This window comes from Phocoena phocoena, chromosome 3 (assembly GCF_963924675.1).
Source record: "Phocoena phocoena chromosome 3, mPhoPho1.1, whole genome shotgun sequence".
Lineage (NCBI taxonomy): Eukaryota > Metazoa > Chordata > Mammalia > Artiodactyla > Phocoenidae > Phocoena > Phocoena phocoena.
This window is the reverse complement of record NC_089221.1, coordinates 146,328,141-146,353,253: the sequence shown is the minus strand read 5'-3', so window position 1 is coordinate 146,353,253 and position 25,113 is coordinate 146,328,141. Positions and strand designations below refer to the sequence as shown.

The window sequence follows — 25,113 nt, the reverse complement described above, 5'->3', positions numbered from 1 at the left end:
AAATTCGACCCCCAACAGAGCTCTGCCGTCAGACAATAAGCCATCCAGTGGGGGAGACAACCTGCAGTCACATAACTAAAAGACAAGGTGAAAAATGAAGATTTTGATAAAGCAGAAGACATTTCTTCCAGGGATGAGATATAAGAAAACCACTGGAAAAAGGCTGCATTTCAGCAAGAGCTTAAACCTCTCTGCTCTTCAGTTTCCTCATCTCTGAAATGAAGATAAAAGTACCCATCTCTCAGGGTGGCCGTGAGGGTTAAACATGGTACCACAAGTGCTTTATAAATGGACTGGACTGAAAAAAGTTGAGGCAATGTTGTTATTTATGACAATGTTGATGACAACTTAGATCAGGGGACTAACTAAGGAAGTCCTGTAGGTAGTTCCATTCTCCCAGCTGCTCAGACCAAAACCATGGTGTCACCCTTAACTACTTCCTTTCATACCCACGTCCAATCCATGAGGAAAATCCCTTATGCCACCTACAGCACACACAGCTAAGCACATCTCACCTCCTCCACTGCTGCATCCTTGGGGGGGGTCCCCCACCATTTCTGGCCTGGTTATTGTAGTGACTGCCATACTGGCCTCCCTGCTTCTACCTTTAATTCCCCTCTATCTACTAATCATAAAACTTCTCGAGTAATTCTTTTAAAATAAGACAGAACAGTGGTTGCCAAGGGGGAGGGGGCAGGGGAGGGATGGATTGGGAGTTTGGGGTTAGTAGATGCAAACCATTATGTATAGAACAGATAAACAACAAGGTCCTACTGTATAGCACAGGGAACTTCATTCAATACCCAGGGATAAACCATAATGGAAAAGAATATACATAAATGTGTGTGTGTATAATTGAGTCACTTTGCTGTACAGCAGAAATTAACACAACATTGTAAATCAACTATACTTCAGTTAAAAACCAAATTAAAAAAAAAATAAGAGAACATTCTGCAATTCTTCTCAAACCCTACAGTGCCCCACCCGCTTCCATTCAGAGTAAAAGCCAAAGTCCTTATAACATGTACCAGGCACTACTCAATACAACCTCTCTTCAGATAACTCATTTCCTACAGTTCTGCCCCTGGGTTACTCCACTCCATTCACAGTGGCCTCCCACACATCAGAGAGGCTTCTTCCTCAGGACATTTGCATTGGCTGTTTATTCTTCCTGGAACACTTTTTCCTGAGACAACGACCTTGTCGCCACCGCCAGTGAGGCAAGCAGCAAAATCCCCCTTCCCGGGCAAATCCTCAGGGTCCAGCTGGCACAGGTGTGTCCCTTTGCTGCAGCAGTTGTGGGCTCTTGGGACCTGACATTGCTAGCACTTAATCCACCCCAACAAATGCCTGCTCAGCATTGGCTCTGTTCAGACCCTGTGCTGGATGCTGAGGCATCTATGCAAGTCACATGGCCCACCTAGGTCCCCTTCATCATCCTGGTTTAGGATTTGACCCAAGGGATCATGTGTTATCAGGGGAACACTGAGTGCCCTGGGGCAATGTCTGGAGAGGGGTCTGGAAAAGTGCCCACATTGTCAGTCACATCCCCCTCCTGCACTGCTTTAAATCAGTGCAGAAGCTGACAGTGTCCTAGTGGGGTCAGAAGGACAAGGGATGGATGGCTTTTTCCAAGGAGAACTAAAAACCAAGTAAGACTTAAGATGTTGACAAACTCAGCCTGACTGTTGTTCGCCTCACACGAATTAAAGAAAGTGGAATGAAAGGAGAGAGTGCCTCTTAAAGGGAACATTTGTGGTGCCTGCACACAGATTCCTCTGGAGTTGGGTGGCAATAAGCACTAGCATTCAGCATTTGCAGAACATATGGTGCAAAACTCAGACTGTGGCACCCATGTGTAATTGAATATTAAAGGCCTGTAAGCTTAAAAAAAATAAAAAAGAAGTCCAAAGGTCCAGAAATTAGCAGAATATTATGGTGACTACACTGTCTGTCTCAAAATATAGCAGCAATATAAGGATGCTGAACTCAGGAGGAAGCAGAGCTTAGCAAACACAGTCTGTCAAGGCTCACTCAAACTCAAACATGATGGCTGGGGGCAAGATGGCCACTAACTAATGTAGTTCCCATAAACCTAGGGATTAGGACAATCTACTTAAATGAACTCAAACAGTCAGCCCAGCAGGCACTCCTAAACAATCCCAAGTTGCATCCGAAAGTAGGCAGCCCAGGCACCTAAGAATTGGTGGTAGGGAGGAATGAGATTTCCAATCCATGTGTTTTTGTTGCACCAGACTAATTTCTGGGGACCAGTCCGAAGATACAATTGGCCTCCATAGCCAAGATACACGTACTAAGATCCCTCTAAGCATTTCCTTTGCAATTCTTTTCCCCATTGCTCCTCAGAGGCCTTCTGAGACCATCCTATTTAAGATTCCTTCCCTCCAATACTCTCATTCATGAGACAAACTCTTTTATTACAGGAGCACATGTCACGATTTGTAGTGATATGCCTATTGATTTTTTCCACAGGTTTCTTTTTGTCTTCCCCACTAGACTATAAGCTCCAAAAGGCTAGGAACCATATTGGCCAAATTCTAGTAATCTTACCGTCTAGCGCAGTGCCCGGCACATAGGAAATGCCCAATAAATATTTAAGAAATAAATGAAGAATGAATGAGTGAACAAGTTGGTGAGTAAATGATGGTCTCTATCTCTCCTCCTTAGCTATTAACTCTGGCGACAAGAGCAGTGTAAGTGGTCCCTCTGTAGTAGAGGTCTGGCCTGGGTGTGTTTGGGATGCACGTTTGACTCATGCCTCCTACTCCAAGAATCTGTCCCCATCCACGACTCCTGCGATCCTCATGACCCCACCCCATAACCACAGCGTATTGGAAAAGGCAGCACCCTGCTCAGAGTGGGGCCCATTCTTAGCGTGGTGATGACCTCTGACCTGGGGGGCCTTTATTGAAAAGGTGAGTCAGTCCACTCAGATCTCAGGACTTTGAACAAATAAACAGAGAGAGGATTCAGAGGGTGCTGGCACTGCAAAGTCATGCCAGGTTGAGGCAGGTGGCATGCTGGTGGTGTCAGAACACTGTGGTGTTCTCAGAATATGAAAGTTATGAAGAGGAGAAGAGGAAGGAGAACAGCGCTCCTAAGTTTACAGCAGCTGGGAAGCCATGAGAAGACGGGCGGAGTTTTCCGGTCTCCTCAGACCAGGCCTTTCCAGAGGACTGCTGCTCATGTTTCCCGGATTTCTGTTTGATGTCCCTTGATGCTTAAAACACACCACTTCCCTCCTCACATACAGCCACACACCACATACCTTTTAATTGAACTACTTTAAGTGGATTTTGTTCCTTGCAATAAGAGTCTGTGCTGCAAGGGACTCAATCACCCGTTGCGCACTCCAAATCTGTCCATCTCAGTATGGACCAGATCTGTCCAGGAAACAGCATCACCTGCATCCCTGGACCAGGGAGGGGTCTCGAACTCATCCGTATTCCCCAATCAAGATGTGAAACAGACCCCTTCTCAACTTTTGCAGAGCCTGTTATGATTTGAATTGTGCCCCACCCCACAAAACAAAAGATACGCTATATTCCTAACTCCCAGCACCTCAGAATGCAGCCTTATTTGGAGATAGTCTTTTCAGAGGTAATAAAGTTCAAATGAGGTCATTAGGGTGGGCCCTCACCCAACATGACTGGTGTTCTTATTAAAATGGAAAATTTGGAAAGAGACACACACACAAGAAGAACGCCACATGAAGACAGAGGCAGAGACTGGGGTGATACTTCTACTAAGCCATGGGACACCAAAGATTGCCAGCCAGCAAGCCACTCGAAGCTAGGGGAGAGACAGGGGACAGATTAGATTGTCCCTCACAGCCCTCCGAAGGAACCAAGTGATAACTCCCCAGCACCACACATAGATACACAACCATAACTCGAGATGATCTGCACGGAGAAGAGGTTTCTGAGCATAACTGAAGCCCCTACACAAATCTACCCAGAAGGCCCAGCTTCAGGGTAAACAAGCCTTTCTTCTGCATTCACCCTCTGAGGACCCCTGCCTTGAAGGCTTCTTTTACAATCCCTAAATATCATACCGCAGACCACAGGTCAACTGTTAGGAACCCAGCCGTCGCCCTCCCTACTGCTGCAAATTCACATGTTGAAGCTCCGTATTTGGATCAGGTCTGTAGGGATGTGATTAAGTCAAAACGAAGCCGTTAGGGTGGGGCCCTAATCCAACTGGACTTGTGTCCTTCTAAGAAGAGGAGAAGACTCAAGGGGTGAGCATGCACAGACAGAAGACCATATGAGGACAAAGCAAGGAGAAGGCAGTTGTCTGCAGGCCTAGGAGGCCTCAGGAGAAATCAACTAACTAGCCCCTTGGACTCAGAACTCCAGCCTCCAGAACTGTGAGAAAATAACTTCTGTTACTTAAGCCACCCAGTCTGTGGTATTTTGCTATGGCTGCCTGAGAAAACTAAAATATCATCCCTAATATCCTATTGCCCTCCTTCCTCAGGAATGCACACTGGATATTTAGCTGGGTGCACGGCTGCTGACATTGCAGACTATGCTTCCAGGTTCCACTGCAGCTAGGTTCAGTCATGTGATTAGGTTTTAAGCCAAAAGGATACAAGAGGAAGTGTCCAGTGGGCCTTCAAGTAAGTGTCCTTAATGAGCAGTGTCATGCCCTTCTTGTTCCCTTCATCCTTCTTGCTGGCTGGAAAGTGGACCTGACAATAGAGGCTTAAGCAGCCAGTTTGGTTCAAAGGGCAGAAGCCTCGTGCCAAGGAAGCCATGCAGGAGACAGAGCGAGCCACGCTACTGCCTCTTCAGGGACCATTTCTGGCCTTTCTACATGAGAGGCAAATAAGCTTCTAGCTTGGTTAAGCCACTACTTTGGGCGTTTTCTGTCACCTGTAGTCATACTTATCCCTAACTGATACTGTTACTTGCTCTTTCTACCTCCTCCTTTTCTGTCTTCCATTGTCTCCTCCAAGGATAAAGCTCTGACCAATGACAAGAGTCTCAGGCAGAGAGGATTAAGATAGTAAAAGCCAAAGGGAAATGTTAATTATAAGGGGACTCCTGCGGGATTAACGAATGAGGCAGTCAGTAGATAGGTAAATTGTCACCCACTGCTGTTCCACTCTATGTCTAACCCCTGCCCCCCTCCCAAGTGATTAAATTATCTTCTTACAGGTGACACGCCTGCTCGAAAACTCCACTGCTCACAAAATGAAGTCCAAACTTATAAGCTTGGTACTCAAAGCCCTTCACAACCTGACCATAATCTACCTCTCCAACTATTTTTTATTTCTACAAACATCCACTAAAACCAAAGCAGACTATTTATTGACCCAAAAGCCACACCCATTCCAATCTCCTGCCTTTGTCTATGATGTTTCTCCTCCCAGATTCCCTCCTAGTGTTGTGCAAAGGGTCTGGTGTCTGAAGACAACTGAATTTAAGGCCCAGCCCAAGTATTTCCAAGTTATGTGAACTCTGGAACTCTTCGTCTGTACAATGAGAATAATAATATGCTGCCTCACATAGATGCTCTGAAGCCAGACAGTGATACTGCATGAGAGTGGCTCTTGCAAACCCTAAATTACTACACTTATTCTTGTAAGGCATGACTGTTCTGAACCTGGCATTAGGGCACATTACCTGTCTCTCTTGCCTCTGCACCTATCAGGTATGCCCCTTGACCTCAGTCGCTAACTTTCATTGACCAGTCTCAATACTAATGCTTTTCAATACACAATGATCTCATGAAATCCATATTATCATTATTACTCCTACATAAAGTAGGAGTGATGAGGAAAGATGAGGAAACAGGACCAAATTTGAACTCACAGCCCAAGCTTCTAACCTTACCCGTATCTCCTCAAGGGCAGAGGCTGCGTCTTTTCTTCATAGCTACACTGTCTTGTCCGTGGAAACTCTTACCCACTTCTACCCAAGGGTCCTCTCTGGAACTCTAATGGATCACATTTTAAAGCTCCATCAAGGAAGTAAAAAAGAGCCTGGCCAGGGATCTACATGAGGCTCACCCTGGCTGCTCACCAGACAGTAAGATGAGAAAGAAGCCAAGCGGTTCTGGTGATGAAGCTGTCCCCAGAAAAGCCAGCCCCCCAGACAAACAGACACCAGCAGCCCTTGTCAGCTAGGCCAGAGGGAGAGGAAACCAAATGGGAAAGCAAAGCTCAGGTTTTCCTGTGTTAGGCTGGCTGGGACTCTGGAGATGTTCCAAGGACCCCCTAATCCTTACATGGCTCTAGCTCTTCGTTTTCCTCCAAGCCCCCATACTCATTATCTCAGATACTCTTCTAAAAGAATGTCTTGAAAGACAAAAGTATTAATACCTAGACTTACAGTGAGGAAACTAGAGCACAGACCTGCCTGCAAAAATGATAAGTGTCAGAACTAGAACCCAGACTCCTTCCTCTCAGGCCACGGTTCTTTCTGCTGGGTGACTCCAGCCCCCTGTCTCATCATAACCTAAGCCTTGCCCTTCCCTTCCATCTACCTGGAGTCTACAGAGGAGGGTTGGAGATTACCTTTCTTACCTCTGACATTCATCTGCAGAGAAAAAGAGATCCTTTGATAAGCAGACACCTACCAAGTGCTCTATGGCTCCCTAAAGGGTCATACACCTTCTGACTCCCAGCCCCAAAGAGAATTTTCACTACCATCAGAAGAATCCCCTGGGCCTAGAGCCTAACAGAGTTCCTAGTCTCTGAGCACATAGGTGGGATTTCCTCAGCAAAGGAGGGTGAAAACCTTACTTCATTCAGTAGCCCCCTCCCATCCTGTGATGTCATGTCCTGAACTGGGCTCCCAAGCAGAGAATAAAGGCTGAAAATAATAACTAATAACATTTAGTGAGGATTTGTATGATTGTCATTCCAGGCACTTTATATGGATTATTATCATTGAGTCCTCCCACAACCCTGGGAAGCAGGTGCTGTTATTACTCCCAATACACAGACAAGGAAACTGAGGCCTGGAGAGAGTAAGTAACTTGTCTAGCTCACAAGGCTGGGAAGCACTGGAAGCTGGAATCCAAGAGCAGGCACCAGAGCCCGTGAGCTTCACACCATAGCACAGGGCCTACACAGCAGGAACACACTACAGCTCTTCGACCAGAGGGTGGGACGCTTCTGCCACACTCAACTGCCCCCATTAACTGCCCTCGTCATCCTGGACCACCAATACCATCCCTGTCTGCCACCCAGGCGCCTTTGCTCTTCTGTCCGCCCAGCCTCCCTCCACACTGACTTCAGCACAAATCTCATGTCCCTCCCCTGCTCAGAGGCCCTCTATGGCTCCCAAATTGCCTAGATGGAAAAAGTCTCAACTTCTTAGCCTGGCATTCAGAGCCTTCCAAAATGTGGCTCCAACTTACTTTGAGCATCACCATTCCCTTCAATGCACCCTCCCCTCAAGGCGAAAGGAGCTACCACTCTTCTTTGCTGGATGTGCTTTTTTTTCCCTGGATAGTCCATTTGTGTCCAGCTTTCATCTCCTAGACCACATTGGTCCCTCCACCTATAATGGTCTGCTCCATTTCTCAGTCCCCATCTTCACCTGAGCGGTGTTTCAGCCTGGAAGGGCCAGAGTTAGAGAAGCTTTAAAGTTCAAAAGTTACTAAGTCTAGTTCAATATAGGTGGAGAAACTGAGAAACGGAGCCTCCTTCAGGGTATGGAATATTATTTGCTCTTTGGATAGGAACCATTTATCTTTAAACACTCCACAGTGCTTGGAGCCTAGTAAGTGAATGCCTAAGTGTTGAGCCCTCCAGGACTGTGTTTCTCCAGCAGTGGCCTTGGGATTCCCTACATCATTCCCTACTCTTGGCCCTTGGGTCTTCCAACATCTGACCTGTTCAGTCCTTATCTCTGAGGGTGGTATCTGGTATCTGCCTGTGTAGCAAGCCACAGAGTGGTTTTTAAATTCACACTTATTTGAAAACCACAGTGAATCTATGGGGATTGCACCATGCGTGCCACTTAGTAGAAAGAGTCCTAGTACCTGAAGCCTCCCTTCCCCCAGCCACCACTTCCGGCCCTGAGCTTGAGGCAGAGGCCTCTGGGAGCTTAGATGGCTGAAGCTGATGAGGCTGGCTTCTTGGATATGCCCCTATAACCTGGTGGGAGCCTTTCTCCCCAGGGGCTCTCTGGGGCTGAGTGAAGGGTCTTGCCCTCCAGCCCTACGCCCCCAGCTTGCACAGCCCTCTGGACGCTCTGACAAATAAGGGTCATCTGACCTAGGAGGAACAGGCAGGGGAAGCAAGCAGATGGGTGTCGCTTTGGGCAGCGGGGGAGGGAGGCATGTTGGGCCAGGCCAGCCTCAGCCAAGGGAGAGAATGATGCTCCCTCCAAGAGGCCAAGTCTCCAGATGGGGTGAAGGAGTCCTTGCAATGCCAGGAGCCTGACGCAGAGCCAGGCTGCTAAGAGCTCTGCTGGAACCCGTCTAGAAAATGCATACAGCGTTTGGAGAGAGAGGGTAGCCCTGTGGCGGCAGCAGGAGAGGGAGCGGGCTGGGCGTAGCCTGCTGGGCAGGGCACCCACCTTCATCTCCCCGCCGCCTCCCTTTTCCTGCCCAGCTGGTGCCACAGCAGGCTGAGGGAGCCACTGCACCCTCAAAGCTTGAGTCAGTGCTCTGAGCCCACGTCCGCGCCGCTGGCTCCCCAGCCTCTTCCTATGCGGTTCTTTGGCCACCTGCCCTTCTCCCTGCTGAGGACCCCATGCCCACACCTACCCACTCCATGTCGCTCCTTGTCAGTTTTGCGCCAGGGGGCCATGGCTTGGCCGTGGGGCGGGGGGGGCGGGGGGCGGCTGCAGGCACCTCGCGTCGTCCTGTGGGGAAGCAGCCAGGGGGTGGCTAGGCGTTCTGCCGGGCCCCACTTCCTTCCTCTTTTCAAACTCCCTCTCAGGGCCCGCCCTCCCTCGTCAGGGTGACCTGGCCCTCCTCCTCTTCCTCCCTCCCTTTGGGCAGGGGCACAGCAGAAGGCTAGGGGTTAGAATGCCCCCACAAAGCTTAGGGGCCACCTCCAACTTGTCTCCTGCCCAGGCAAGCTGGCAGAGGCCAAGCAGATACCTGGTGTCACCCAGGCCATCGCCACAAGTGCAGGAAGTTCCCTGGTAACTGAGCCTAGTGATTAAACCGAACTCCCTCCCACCTAGCAGGAGCTTTAGTGTCAGATGTGGGTTCAAATCCAGGCTCTGAGGCTTTACAGCTATGCCACTAGAACAAATTACTTCATTTTTCTAAGCTTCAGTGTTTTTTTTCTGTAAAATGGGATACTGGTACCTACCTTATATGATTACTGCTAGAAGTAGAGAAGGCAAAACATGCAGCAGGTGACATCCAGGAGTTACTGTGATGACTAGAAGAGATATTACATGCCGTAGTTAACATATGAGTTAAACATCCACCTGGAGGGGAGGTCATTTGGAGTTTTATCCTTTTGGTGCCACGACCCATTTGAAAATCTGATAAAAGCTCAGGAAACTCTCCTCTGAAAATATACAAGCACAGAATTTATCAACAATGCCGGGAAGTCAAGGGTGCTCTAATAGCCAGCAACAGTGGACCCTGGCAAATGAGTCCTAGAGTAAAGGCTAATGGAGACATTTCTCAGAAAATGCTCTGGGAATAGACTCTATTGAGAAGCAAAAATATCTCTTTGAACCACAGTGATAAGACTGAATTAGTCTTCCTGAATTTTCTTTATTCACAACTCTCACAGCCCTTTTCTGATTTGCACTAGAGAGTCAATAAGATAGATTACGCAATACCACAGCTGACAGGCAGCTACGGCAAGCTATTAATTTCACTTTATCTAAAGTTATTTCCTTTTCAGTTATCTAGCAGCACAAATTGGGTAGTATTTTTTATAGAGAGCGGTTGAATCAGTCAGAATTCCACCAGGGAAACGGAACCAGTAGGACATACATGTGTGTTCACTGACTGACTGACTGATTGCACGGAATTGCCTTATGTAAGTGGACCTGGCTAGGTAAGTCTGAAATGCATACAACGGGCCTCTAGGGAGTGCAGGCTGGAAACTCTCAGGCAGGAGCTGAAGCTGCTGTCCCCAGGTAGAATTTCTTCTTTTTTCAAGGAAAGTACAGTCAAGGACTTCTAACTGATTGGATCCCACCTACTCAGATTGTTGAAGACAATCTCCTTCACTTAACATCAACTGGTTGTAGATGTTAATGACATCTACAAACTACTTCCACAACAACACCTAGTTTGGTGTTTGGTTGAAAAATTAGGGTCTATAGTCTCACCAAGTTGACTCATAAAACTAACCATCAGAGCAGTATTACAAACTGGACTAAACACCAGAGGTTGGCAAACGTTTCTGTAAAAGATCAGATAGTAAGTATTGCAGTCTTTGCAGGCCAACAGGCAAAATCAAGGATATTATGTAGTTACATATAACAGACAGAAAACAAGCTTCCACAATTTTTATTGATAAAATTCAAAATCTGACATTAATAATTGAGTATATTCTTTTGTGATACAGGTCTACTAATGAGAAAAATAAATTTGTGGGTTAGATCACATTTCACTCCATTAGAGTTCAAAGTTAGTGTTCTCTCTGATCAAAATTGATGGCAACTATTCATCTGTTAATGGTGATCTGTAATGACATTTTGCATTTCATCTTTGAAAATGGCTTTCCCCACAGGTGGTGTGTAGTAAAGAATTAATCTTGCCCCCAGAATGGCCAGGTATTTGTCCTCAGCTTTGGGAAGTGATCTCTTGGAATGTCATGGTTTGCCTGGGAAACTTGGGTCACACTGGGCAATCTAAAAATACGATTTAGGGGCTTCCCAGGTGGCAAAGTGGTTGAGAGTCCACCTGCCGATGCAGGAGACACGAGTTCGTGCCCCAGTCCAGGAAGATCCCACATGCCACAGAGCTGCTGGGCCCGTGAGCCATGGCCTCTGATCCTGTGCGTCCGGAGCCTGTGCTCCACAACGGGAGAGGCCACAACAGTGAGAGGCCCACGTACCGAAAAAAAAAAAAAAATACCATTTAGGGTGGGGGCTGACCATGTCAGAAAGACCAATAATGTGATGTACGTGAGGCTTTGGGCCACATGGTATCAGTTGCCCTGATGGTTGAGATCAACCATGGGGGCAATCATGGGGGAACAGTCTTGCCTACATGATAGAGCCCCAAAAGAATCTCTGGACACCAAGGTTTGGGTGAGCTTTGCTAGCTGGCAATATTCTACACGTACGGTCACACACTGATGCAGTGAAAATAAAGCATCCTGACCCCATGTGGAGAGGACAACAAAAATGTTTGGTCCTTCCCTGGACTCTGCTCTATGTACATCTCCCCTTGGCTGAATTAAATCTTCATCCTTTACCAGTAAACAGATGGTAACTGAGAGTAACAATTTCAATGAGTTCTGGAAATCCTTCTAGGGAATTACTGACACTAAAGGTAGTTTTGGGAACTCCTCCAAACTTGCAGTTAGTGTGAGAAGTGAGGATGGTCTTGTGTGAACTGTGTGCTCTTTAAATTTTATAGCTGACTAACTCTTGAAGTTGGCTGAAAATCTCAGTTCTGTCAAATACTGACATCAATCCATGTACATAAGCTTTTTTTTTTTTTTTTTTTTTGTGGTACGCGGGCCTCTCACTGTTGTGGCCTCTCCCGTTGCGGAGCACAGGCTCCGGACGCGCAGGCTCAGCGGCCATGGCTCACGGGCCCAGCCGCTCCACGGCATGTGGCATCTTCCTGGACTGGGGCACGAACCCGTGTCCCCTGCATCGGCAGGGGGATTCTCAACCACTGCGCCACCAGGGAAGCCCCATGTACATAAGCTTTTATTAAGCATTTTCATTGCTTAGAAGGCAGTTATAAAATTCTATTAAATATTCTCCTGATGTTTGCCTTTTAGCACATCATTTATTATATTGCTGGATGTGGAATTGCTAAATAGAAACCCTTCAATTGCACAGTTAAATGGATTTGAAATTTAAAAATTACTTTTACACTTGTATTGAGGTCTGAAAACACTGCTGGAATTATAGTTTGAGCCTGGAAAATATGTTCATTTAAATTTTTGTAGGAATGGAGACTCACTTTCTGTTTTAATTTTTGACAACACAGGAAGTTTCTTAGGCCGCTTGATCTTGCTTGTGATTTAAACATTAATTGTCATCCAGAAACGAAGACCCAATACAGCAAAAATAAATAAATACAAAAACATTAATTGTCATCAAAATGACTTTATCGCAGGTTTCTGCAGATAACCATTGCTTTGCTTTGTCATTTTGGTTGAATCCATTAAGAAACATTACGACGTCTGCAGCAGAAGCTAATTTCCCAAGTCATCTAGTGTTCAATAATAGTGGTTGAATAATAGTGGTTGAGGGCTGTTTTTGTTAAGAAATCTCAATCCTGAGCTCAAAAAGTCACAGATGACTTACCTGTTAAGCCATCAAACTGCTGTGTAGTTGATAGGGCAAGTCAGAATATTCAGCTTCTATTTTGACAAAAGTTCACAAAACAGACAATGGTTAAGTCCAGGAGACATAATGATCACCTTTGACACAACTGGTTCAATAACACACAGTAGGTTCAAATATTTTCCACAAAGTACCTTCTGATGAATATTACAATAAATTAGTATAGGCTTTAAACACTTTACATTTTCACAACCTTTGTAAATTTGTCCAAAAAGCCTTTTCCTGCTCCACACATATTTTTATCATCAACAGTTGTAACACATCTTAGCGGATTCCACTTCAGGTTACACTGAATTAGTGTTTCCTCATTTTCTTTGAAAATAGTTTTGACCATAGTTTTTCCACATGGATTATTCATAAAAGCTGACTCTTCACTGACTTCAGACTTAGCAGGGACTTGCCAAATAAATAACTGAGCTGTATTGGTAACACCAGTCAACTTGTCAAGAGCCAAGGAAAACCACTAGAAATCATCTGCCATGGTTTTAAATTGATTATTGATGTTGCTCCCCGTGTTCTCAACTCTTCAAAGAACGATTGTCACCAAAAGGATAATAGCCTTAACTGTTTTATTTTCTCTAGACACATTTCATCTGCTGCTACCATCAAAAATATATTAATCAACTCACCATCAATAAATATCTTTCCTTGTCTGGTTAATAAATGAGCCACCAGGGCACTTACATTAGGTACAGTCTCATTTTCATTTTTTATTTGTAACGGAGAAATTGTGCTATTATGAGATATTCTGTTTTAAATTTTCTAATTTTTCTGGCAGCTCCTTTCTTGCAGTTGGGAATGTTGTGATGAGGGCTTACTCTGTCAGACCATATTCTTTTAGCACAGTTGTAGTGTCACTATACAACAAAGATGATGCTTTCCTGTCTCATCCTGTAACAAAATAATCCACACTCCACTGTGACTTAAAAGCATGACATTTGGATCCCACTATTCTCTTCTTTTGTTTTGTTTTGTTTTGACATGATGGCTATTGTGCTGGTTAATAAAATAAAACAAAATTTAAAAAGTATTTCTGTACAGTGATGTACATGGTACTTGAAACAGGTGGCACTATAACCACATCCCTGAGATCTACAGGTTGCTAAACAGCACTGCAAAGCAATGAGAACACCATCCATAGCCCATCTTTGCTGCAAGTACTCAACTCTGCCACTGTAGCATGAAAGCCACTATAGATGATATGTAAATGATGAGCATGGCTGTATTCCAATAAAACTTTATCCATTAATGGACAGTAAAATTTGCATTTCATATAATGTTCACATGTCATGAAATACTTTTCTTCTTTTGAATTCTTTTCAACCTTTTAAAAATGTAAAAACTATTCTTAGTTCATCGTCCATACCAGAACAGGTGTTGAGTCAAAGTTGGCCAATGAACCATAGTTTGTCATCCCTTGCTACAGACAATTTTATTGTCTTCATAAACCCATGGGAGGGATCTAAAAGATGCTTGTTTTTTCATCTTAGATTTCTGATATACATGCAGACAAGTTCATAACAACAGTGTGATAAGGTACTTGGTGGGGGGACAAAGATAGGTGGTATGCCATTAGGTAAATATGGTTGAGACTTGAGGAATACTGAAGATTTTCCCCCTATTCAGCTTGTGACTCAGGAGTCTGGGTTTTTAAAATAACGTTAGAGTAACAAATTATTCAACATATTAAAGAGGTGAAAAACTGCTTGTAGTTGAAGGAGATGAAGTTTAGAAAGTTATTTTGAGTGAAGGTTAACTTCTTAATGGAATGGTTTATAATACAGAAAACTTTAAGCTTCATACTGACTAGGATATGGCCTTTCTATTTCTGAAATATAGGCTTTTTATTATAATGATTCTATGGCACCATGGAAAAACTGTGGCAAGAGAGACTGACAGTCAAATATAAAAATGTGACTAAAACCACTTAAAGAATTTACAATTATCGTGGTCAAACAATTTTATTAAACACCATCTGCCAGATACCTGGCAATTAGGTAGTGCACCACTGATGACTATAAATTTGCATGGACTCTGAGAGATGATTTTGGAAACAAGGACTTCTCTGGCCAAGACCCCTCCTGAGGTCCAGACTCGTGTCCAACTGCTTCCTGGACCTCCTTTCCCCACCCCACATTAATGTCTTCAATTCTGAAACCAACCTCATCACCATAGCCACACCACAGACCTGTCATCCCTGTTTCTATTCTACGTAACAGGTGATGTGAGTTGACTCTGTGCTCCAAGTGATATGCTAGAATCCCAACTCCATCACTTACATAGCTGTGTAGCTTGGAGAAGTTACTTAACCTTGCTAGCCTCAGTTTCCTGATGAAAAAAGGTTTCTAACATTTATTGAGCACTTAACTGCATGCCAATCCCTCATTTAACACTTTACATGCATTATCTCATTTAATCCTCAAAGTAGCCATATGAGGTAGGCACCATTATGATCCCCATTTCTGTTAATAAGTAAACAATGCCCAGAGGGGTGAGACTCCTTATTACAGCTGTCAACCATTATGACTGCCTAAGAGTGGTATCATCACCCTCCACTTCACCCTCCCTTTCACTGCAAATGCTTATCTCAAAAACAGTTCTCAGATCTGCCCTCTGCTCCAGAGCACTACCTTGCCAAGATCCACCTCATCTGAATCTCAGACTTGAGCTCTTTGCCTCCAGTTTTGCCCCCTTCCAATCTCTTCACCATGTTACTTCCAGGATGCTTTACCCAAGCAACGGTGGCTGCCTCACAGTGCCTGATTGGAGAAAATGCAGACAGGCTACTGGAAAAAGCAGCTTGGCTAACAGAAGCCAGTCAGCCTCCTCTGGCCGAACAAATTCAGAGCAGAGGACCACAGGCTCTCCCCAGCATCACTTGTTTTCTACCTTTCCTGAGCCCCTTAACAACATTGTTCTCTTGCCGATATCTGGACCATGCATCTTAAATTGTCTGCTGTCTTCTGTCTCCAAAAGGTTAGAATCTATAAAACTCCAAATGGTGGTCGCTCAGGGGTATAAACAGGGCTGAGGCCGGGTGATAATCGAACGTATCTGAAGGCGGCTGGGGAGAAGCTCTACTCCCCTCTCCGGGGTTATGACTGCACCCAAACTCAGGAAGCAGTTACATAAGATGGACCGTCGTCCCCTCAGCGCCCCCTAAGAATGGGGCACAGGACAAAAGGCAGAGGAGGGGTTTGTCACCAGCAAAGCCCAATGGAGTCCCAGGGAAAAATAAGATGGAATCTAGGTGATAAGGTCTCACTTCTTCTTTTGGGCTTAGTCTACTTTCACTTGCCTGTAGGGCGCTGGGTATGGAGGCCTGGCGACCACATCAGATTAAAGTTCTCAGGGTAAAACCACTGCTCCAGACGTTTGAGCTCCACGAACCACGTGCAGAAGCGCCGCAGGAAAACGTGAAATAAAGATGGCGGCGGGGGGCGGTGTGCAAAGATGCTGCGGCGCGCGCTGGCGGGAGGCCTCGAGCAGCACAGCTGAGCCCGCCCTACGGGAACTCCGCCCCTCCCTCCTCCGACAGAACCCTGCAAAGCAGCGCCCTGCGGGCCTTTCGGCAGAGCACGTTCTCCAGAGCCTAGCTCGTACCGCTCCATTCTCATACCGAAGAAGAAAGCTTTTCTCTGCTTCTGAGCCAAACTCAGTCTCCTTCTATTGGCTGGAACGACACCACGTAGGAGGACCCTTGTTGGGGACCAACTTGGGAGAGTCGGTAACTTTACTGGTGATGTTAACACTGATTGTTGATTTGGGTGATGCCTTTTAACTTTTCCATGTGAAGGTTACTAGTTCTCCTGTTGCAATTATGTATTTGTGGAGAGATACTGTAAGACTATGTAAATATTCTTTAACTCATCATACTTTTAGCCCTTTAGTTTTAGTATCATTTATTGATGGTTCTTTCCCGAATCACCTATTAGTATGATGATTACCAAATAGAGATTTTTTTTAAGTCTATCATTCTTTCTACATTTATTAAATGGAATTCTACTGTGAGAAAAAGCTTTTCCTCTATCATTTATTCATTCATGTATTTATTCGTTTATTTAAAACAACATGGGCTCATGGTTTCTTATTTTACTCAATAGGCTATAATCCATTGCTATTATTTATTTAGATGCTCAGATTGTCCTAGATTTGGACAGTGGGAGCCATCGTGACACCCCCATCATTTTTTGAGCACTTTCTTACTTTTTCCGACAAGATGTTTAGGGCTCATATCATTCATTCTCAACCTAACCCTGAAAGTAGCCAGTTCTGAAAGAAACGGTTCATATCAGTGGAGAATGATAGTAAGAAACCAAGATCTGGATGCTACATGTGCTACATGTGCTCATTGCTACTGAGATGTTATTGCTTCTAGAGTCCAGCAGAAGAGCTAGGAATTCTACATACACACACTTATATGTAAGTATATGTATATATATGTGTGTGTATGTTTGTGTGTACCTGTATATACATGTATGTGTATATGTACTTGCCTATCTTCATATCTAATTTTGAAAGTCTATCTCCCCCAAACCATGAGTTTATATCGATACCTCCAATTCCAACCCTACACCACAGGGTTCATTTTTAGCCTTCCATTTCATTAATTTAGCCTCTCCCCTTCATGCATTTTCATTCCTTTGTCCAACAGTGAGAAATCTGGCTCTAATTATCCACAACATATTGTTATTTGTTCAGTCCTTTAGTCCTTTTGCAAAAGTTTCCCCAGTCATCTTTTTTTTTTTAACATCTTTATTGGGGTATAATTGCTTTACAATGGTGTGTTAGTTTCTGCTTTATAACAAAGTGAATCGGTTATACATATACATATGTTCCCATATCTCTTCCCTCTTGCGTCTCCCTCCCTCCCACCCTCCCTATCCCACCCCTCCAGGCGGTCACAAAGACCCCAGTCATCTTTTGTTGGATGATTCCTCAGAGGGTTCACAGGCATAAAAAAAAAATCACTGAATTTTAGCATGTTTAAAACTGTTTTCCAACAGTCTTGATGCCTAAAGAATAGATTTAATGAAAATACCACCTTTGGTTCACACTTTTTTTCCTTAAAGGTTTTTTGTTTTGTTTTGTTTTTTTAACTGAATCACATAAACCTTCTTCTGAATGCTGTTTTGGGGAGCTGTTATCTTGCCTCTGTAAGTTATTTGATATTTTCTGCTCGAGTTCTAAAGGATTTTTCTGTAATTAAAAAACTTAACAGTTTTGAATGTTCTAGATCAGTTTTCCCAGTTTGGAGTGTTGTGTTATATTTTGCTTCTCCTTCCTGTGGCTTTTGAGAGGGGCGGGCATGAGATTCATGAAGTGGTCTTGTTTTGTTTCCTTCACGTAATAGCTTTTTACAGCTTTAACCTATTTATGTCATCAGAATTCTGGAGTATTTTTACAAGGTTCCTAGTCAAAGGGTGCCCCCTTCTGTCGGTGCAGTGAAGTCTTTCATAAATAATTTTTGTTCTCAGTGATGGGGGAGTTGGGAGAAAGTTCTGAGTCCATTGATATTATACTGCTTTTGTCTTTTAAGGCCCCACGTTTTCCCTTTTGCTTCTTTCCCCCTCATTTTCCAGTCTACAAAGGGGGCCCATATCCTTTTTTATGAGGGAAATTACATAATGATTTCTGTTTTTTTAATTGATAAAAACTTTTTTTTTAGAGCAGTTTTAGGTTTACATAGAAATAGAGCAGAACATACAGGGTTTGGATTTACCCATTCTCCCCCATGGCACAGTTTCCCCTGTTATTAAAACATTGCATTAGTGTGGTGCATTTGTTATGACTAGTGAATTAATATTGATACATTATTATTAAATAAAGTCTACAGTTTACATTAGAGATTACTCTTTGTGTTATATAGTTTTATGGGTTTTGACAAATGCATAATGTCATGTATTACCACAACAGTATCATATAGAATAGTTTCAGGGTCCTAAAAATCCCGTGTTCTGCTTAGTCATCCCTCCATACTCCTCCCTCAAACCCCTGGCAACCACTGATTTTTTTCCTATATCTATAGTTTTAGCATTTTGAGAATTTCATATAGATGAAATAACACAAAATGTAGCCTGTTAAGGCTGGCTTCTTTCTTCTTTGTATTTGCATGCATTAAAATCTACCGCCTAGGGGCCAGGCTTCTAATTTAGCATGCACCTAGGGGCTGACTGTGATCCTCCCTGCAGACCAGGGAAGCCTGTGGACACCTCACCTGCCCTTTCTCTCTAGTACACTCCAAGTCACTAGTATCTCCCTGGAAGGAGCTTGTACGTACACCTGGTGGCCCAGCTTTGACAGCTGCCATCCAACGGATGGGCCCCTAGAATGCCTGGCTCTGAGAGTCAAAGGGGCTTGCATTCACGAGTACCACAGGATGACGGCAAACAAGGAAGTAGTTACTAACAAGTGCAGGAGCACTCATCCACAGCAATGCACCCAGTCCCAGTGCAGAGGAATCAGACAAAAAAAGCCCTTTCCCAGTATCTCCCTGGGAGGCACTAATTACATACTTTCCCAGCTGCTGCCTGAGGATCTGGCTTCGATTCAGCATGCGTTGAGGTGCTGACCACAATCCTCCCATTTGGGAAACTGACAGGTCCTGACACACCCTCAAATACTGGGAGCCTCTAAGAATAAAGAAGGTGGCTTGGACACCACAAAGTTTTGAGAGACAACCAAGAGCTTGGGCCAGGCTGATGGATAAGGTTCATCTCCTATGCAAGACAACAGTGTCAAAACTACAAGAAGTGGCTGTTTTATCAAATGTGCAGAAACCAACAACAGAGAGTTAAGGAAAAGGAAGAAACAGAGGAATATGTTTCAAACAAAAGAAAAGGATAAAAAGTAGAGAAGCAGAACTCAATGAAACAGAGGTAACTGATTTACCTCATGAAGAGTACAAAGTAACAGTAATCAAGTTGCTCACTGAGGTCAGGAGAACAATGCAGGAACAAAATGAGAATTTCAACAAAGAGATGGAAAATATAAGAAAGTACCGAACAGAAATCACAGGGCTTAAAAATACTATAACTGAACTAAAAAAAAAAAAAAAAAAACCATAAAGGGATTCAGTAGCAAACTACACCAAGTGGAAAAAAAGGATCAGCAAACTCAGAGGAAAGACAGTAAAATTAATCCAATCTGAGGAACAAAAAGAAAAAAGAATGAAAAAGAGTGGAGATAGCTTAAGGGACTTACAAGACACCATTAAATGGACCAATATATGTATTATAAGGGGTCCTAGAAGGAAAAGAGAGAGAGATAGAAAGAAAGCTTATTCAAAGAAATAATGGTTGAAAACTTCCCTAACATGGGGAAAGAAACATGTCAAGATTCAGGAAGCATAGAGAGTTCCAAAAGGTGAATCCAAAGAGACCCACACTGAGACACATTATAATTAAACTGTCAAAAGCTAAAGACAAGGAGAGAATCATAAAAGAGAAAAGAGAAAAACATCTTGTCACATACAAGGGAACCCCCATAAGACTATTAGCAGATTTTTTTCAGCAGCACCTTTGCAGGCTGGAAGGGAGTGGCATGATATATTCAAAGTGTTAAAAACAAAAAAAAAACCTGCCAAACAAGAATACTGTACCAGGCAAAGATGTCCTTCAGAACTGAAGGAGAGAGAAAGAGGGTTCAAGACAAGAAATGCTGAAGGAGTTCACAACTAGACTGGCGTTATAAGAAATGTTAAAAGGACTTCTTCAAGCTGAAACAAAAGAATGCTAATTAGTAACGGGAAAATATGTGAAGGTATATATCTCACTGGAAAAAAATATAAAGTTTAATTTAAAATACTCGTGTTGTAATGGTGGAGGATAAATCATTTATAACTCTACTAGGAAGGCTAAAAGCCAAAATAATGAAATAAAACTACAATAATTTGTTAATGGACACACGAGGTAAAAAGATGCAAATTGTGACATAATAAAACAAAATTCGGGGCAGGGGAGTAAAAATGTAGAGCTTTAGTATGCATTCAAAGTTAAGTTGTCATCAGCTTAAAATAGACTGTTATAAATATATGTAAAATCTATGGTAACCACAAAGGAAACACCTATACTAGATACACAAAAAATAAAAGAATCTAAGCATACTACTACAGAAAAAACACCAAATTACAGAGAAGAAAGCAAGAGGGGAACAAAGGAATTATAAAACAGCCAGAAAACAATTAACAGAATGGCAATATTAAGTCCACACCTATAAATAATTACTTTAAATAGAAATGGACTGAGTCTCTAAAAATAGGAGCTTGGCTAAGATGGAAGAGTAGGAAGACCCTGAGCTCACTTTCTCTCATGAGCATACGAAAATGACAACTATTTACAGAGCAACTACTGATAAGAAAGACCAGAATCTGCCGGAAAAGACCTTCTACGACTAAAGATATAAAGAAGGAACCACAACAAGACAGGTAGTAGGGGCAGAGTCCAGGTACTCTGGACCCAAGACCCATACCCTGGGAAGATGACCCACAATCGGGAGAAAAATTACAATTGCAGATGTTCTCCCCAAGGAACAATGGGTCTGAGATCCACATCAGTCTCCCCAGCCCGGGGGTCCTTCACTGGGAAGATGAGACCCCAGAATGATTTGGCTTTGAAGGCCAGTGGGGCTTACTTTTGGGAGACCCAGAGGGCTGCGGGAAATAGAGACTCCACTCTTGAAGGGCACACACAAAATCTCACATGCTCTAGGATCCAGGGCAGAAGCAGTAATTTGAAAGGAGCCTGAATCAGACCTACCTGCTGATCCTGGAGGGCCTCCTGGACAGACAGGAGGTAACTGGAGCTCACCCTGGGGACAACAGACACTGGAGGCGGCTATAAGGGGGAGCTCATTTTACCATATGGACACTGGTGCTGGCTGCCATTTTGGAGTCCTCCCTCTACGTTATTAGCACCAGGACCCAGCCCTGCCCACCAGCTTATCTGCACCAGTACTGTGATGTCTCAAGCCAAGCAACTAGCTGGGCTGCTCCCAGCAGGTAGGCTGCCTTAAGACCCCCTGAGCTCACAGCCACACCAAGACATGACCCTGTCCACCGGAGAACCCGGAACTTGGCCCCAAACACCAGTGTGCCGGCACTAGCCCAGGACCCCAGGGCCCAGTAGTCAGAGACCCCAGGACCCAGCTCTGCCCACTAATGGACAGGCACCAGCCCCAGGACCCCCTGACCTCCAGCCCTGCCCACTAGCATACTGACACACCAACTCTACACTACTTTGATTACAACAGTTTTATAGTAATTCTCAAAATCAGGTAGTACATGTTCTCCAACTTTATTCTTCATTTTTAAAGTTTCTTTGGTAATGTCAGTTCTTTCCATTTCCATATAAATTTTAGAATCACATTTTTAATTTCTACAATAAAGCCTGCTTGGATTTCCACTGAGATTGTGTGGAATCCATAGGCAAATTTCAAAATTCAGTTTTTGCTTTAGATACTTTGAGGCTCTCTTGTTAGGTGCATATATGTTTAGAATTGTTCCATCATCTTGATAGATTGACACCTTTACCATTATATCATGTCCTTCTTGATATGTAAGTTCATGTTTGTAAGGGACCTCAGGGATTTGGAGGCTAACATGGAAAAATACAAGACCATGAAATGCAGTAACACACAGTAAGCTTTATTGCATGGTACTTGGACAGGATTGCCTGAGAGAGGCAGTTCCTCACAGCATAAGACTATACAGAGGCTAGAGGTCAGGGGCCGCCATCCAGGAGGGAACTCCTGGGCAAGAAGCGAACTGGAGGGAGAGCTTACATGTCTACATAATGTTGCTAAGTAACATGGCAGCCATCTGTATGTCTTCCTTAGAAAAATGTCTATTCAGATCTTCTGCCTATTTTTTTTTTTTTTTTGGCTGTTGAACTGTATGAGTTCTCTATATGTTTTGGATATTAGCCCCTTATCAGACATATGATTCGCAAATATTTTCTCCCATTCAGTAGGCTGCCTTTTCATTTTGTTGATGGTTACATTTGCTGTGCAGAAGCTTTTTAGTGTGATGTAGTTCCACTTATTTTTGTTTTTGCTGTCAGATGCTTTTTCAGCATCTATTGAGATGATCACATAATTTTTATCCTTCATTTCATTAATGTGGTATATCACATTGGCTGATTTGCAATGTTGAACCATCCTTGCGTCCCTGGAATAAATCCCACTTAATCATTTTGTATGATCTTTAAAATGTATTGCATTCGGTTTGCTAATATTTTGTCGAAGATTTTTGCATCAATGTCCATCAAGGATATTGGACTGCAATTTTCTGGGGTTTTCTTGTCTGTTTGTTTCAAATATGCTCTTGCCCTTTTCTCTCTCCTCTTTCTGGGATTCCTATTATGTGTATGTTGCTATGTTTGATAGTGTCCAGTGAGTCCCTTAAACTCTGCTCATTTTTTTCATTCTTTCTGTTCTTTAGCCTAAATAATCTCAATTGGCCAAATCTGATGTTGAATCTCTCTAGTTTCTCATTTGTTATTGTACTCTTCAACTCCAGAGTTTTTATCTGGCTCCTTTTAATAATTTCTGTCTCTTTGTTGATAGTCTCTACATGGCATTGCTTTTATGGTTTCCTTTAGGTCTTTGTCCATGCTTTCCTTTAGCTCTTTGAGCATATTTTAAATTGTTGATTTAAAGTTTTTGTCTAGCAAGTCAATGTCTGGGCTTCCTCCTGGACAGTTTATTAATTTCTTTCTTCCTATGTATGGGTCATACCTTCTTGTTTCTTGCATGTCTTGTAATTTTTGTTGAAAATTGAACACTTTGAGAATTATAATGTGACCATGCTAGAAATCAGATTCTCCTCCCTCCCTAGTTTGTTGTTGCTGCTTGTTTATAGTCATTGCTCCAGTTTTTAAAATGACTTTTCTAAACTAATTTTGTAAGGTCTAGGTTCCTTGTGTTTGGCCACTGAAATCTCTATTCCATTAACTTAGCGATCAGCTAGTGATTCATCAGAGGTTTCCTGAAATGCCAAGACTCAGCTGATTTTCCTTGATTAATTGTTCACCTTGTTGCTGTAAACCCTTGATGAGTTTCCAGAGTCTAAAAAATTTGGTTCTGACTGTCCTTGCTAGTTTATTGGCTGATTTTGTGGAGGGACAGGCTTTTGCTGTTTCCTATCCACAATTCCTCTCCGATATCACCCACCATTTTACTTTTATCTAAGAAAAAGAATGGAGATTCTATCTATCTACCTACTATCTATATCTGCTATGTAGAAAGAAAAAAAAAAAAAAAGGAAAAATAACCCATGAAATTTAAATGGTTCCTGGTGGGAGAAGGAAACAGTGATGGAAGCTGTATTTCCTTAAATATACCTTCTCTTGTAGATTTTACTTTGGATCCACATATTTTACATAATTCTAAAAAAATTAAAATATTAAAGGATTACCTAAATAAACTACTCTCAGAGTCATAAACTTGCTAAAGTCTAACATTTATATGGAGAAATTGAGATCTGAATTTAAATAGTCTAACTACAGATGCTACAACAGTCACTATTACGCTAAACTAGGTAGTACTGAGACATAACATAGGTAAATCACCTAGCAAATCAATAAACATTAGCTCCCTTCCACCAATACCTTACTGGAGGAGAGAAAACATAAATACTTTGTCATCTTTGTTCTAGGCCCATACACAGGGCTCATGATGTCTAATTAGTGAAAACAATAAATCAAGGCTATGATTATAAACATTTGACCATAAGGCCACTTTTTGAATAATGATGAGGAAAAAAAGTGCCTATAGAATAGTCATGTTAGTTTTACATTTTCCTTGTAAAAATAAAGGTTTGAAAAACAGACTAATTATTTTTGATTACATAAACATACACGAACACTTCCGTTGACTCCAACATGGACACCCCACTGGTACCTGAATAAAAGTCCTCATCAAAATTGAAATACCTCCCACTCCTATTTTTCTGTTACCACCACCACTAATGCACATGTAGCTGATATATCCCTTTCCCACAGAGTACCACGTCCTATTTTGCCAACTCTTGACCACTCTGCTTCTTTAAACAGTATCTTAAATCCAACCACCACTCTATATTCCCACTGCCATTGCCTCAGTTCATACTTGTATTTCCTACCTGGACTACCAAATGGCCAAACTCGTCTTTTCTGCTTCCATTCTTATCTTTTTCTAAATTCATTTTCCATTATGACTCCAGAGTATTTTTACTGAAAATAAATTGAACAGTTTATTCAGCCTTTTAAATTTGTTCAGTAATTGCTTTGCTTATATTGATTATTCAATTGCTTCTCATCATTTATTGTGGCAGTTTTTCAAAATATATTCCTAAAAGACTCAAGACTCAATAGAATTGCTTCAGTCCCCATGAGTGATAAGGCAGACACTGGATGGATAATGTTCTCTTGTCATCCCTATTCTTTAACTCTCAATCACAGTTGCTCAATTTGTTTATAAGTCTTTGTAAATTTTCGTTTGTAAAATACATTTCCCTAACTCACACTCTTCATGATTTTGCTCCTAGCTATCTCTTCAGATTCAGTTTACTGTTACTGCTCTTTGCAAGCCCTATACATCCAGCCATCTCAAAATCTTCAGTTTCCTGAATTAGGGATGTTGCTTCATA

General features: G+C 42.9%; 1 protein-coding gene across 1 annotated transcript in view; it reads right to left on the bottom strand.

Moving 5' to 3' along the window:
* The window catches only part of DOCK2 (dedicator of cytokinesis 2), a 425,761-nt gene extending 404,389 nt beyond the window's left edge, over positions 1–21,372 (bottom strand). The window contains exons 1-2 of the mRNA XM_065873738.1: positions 21,346–21,372; positions 21,245–21,296 (exon numbers count right to left, since the gene is read on the bottom strand). Of these exons, the coding sequence (XP_065729810.1) occupies positions 21,245–21,296; positions 21,346–21,372 (79 nt within the window). The remainder of the gene's footprint in view (positions 1–21,244; positions 21,297–21,345) is intronic.
* Positions 21,373–25,113: the final 3,741 nt, after the last annotated feature.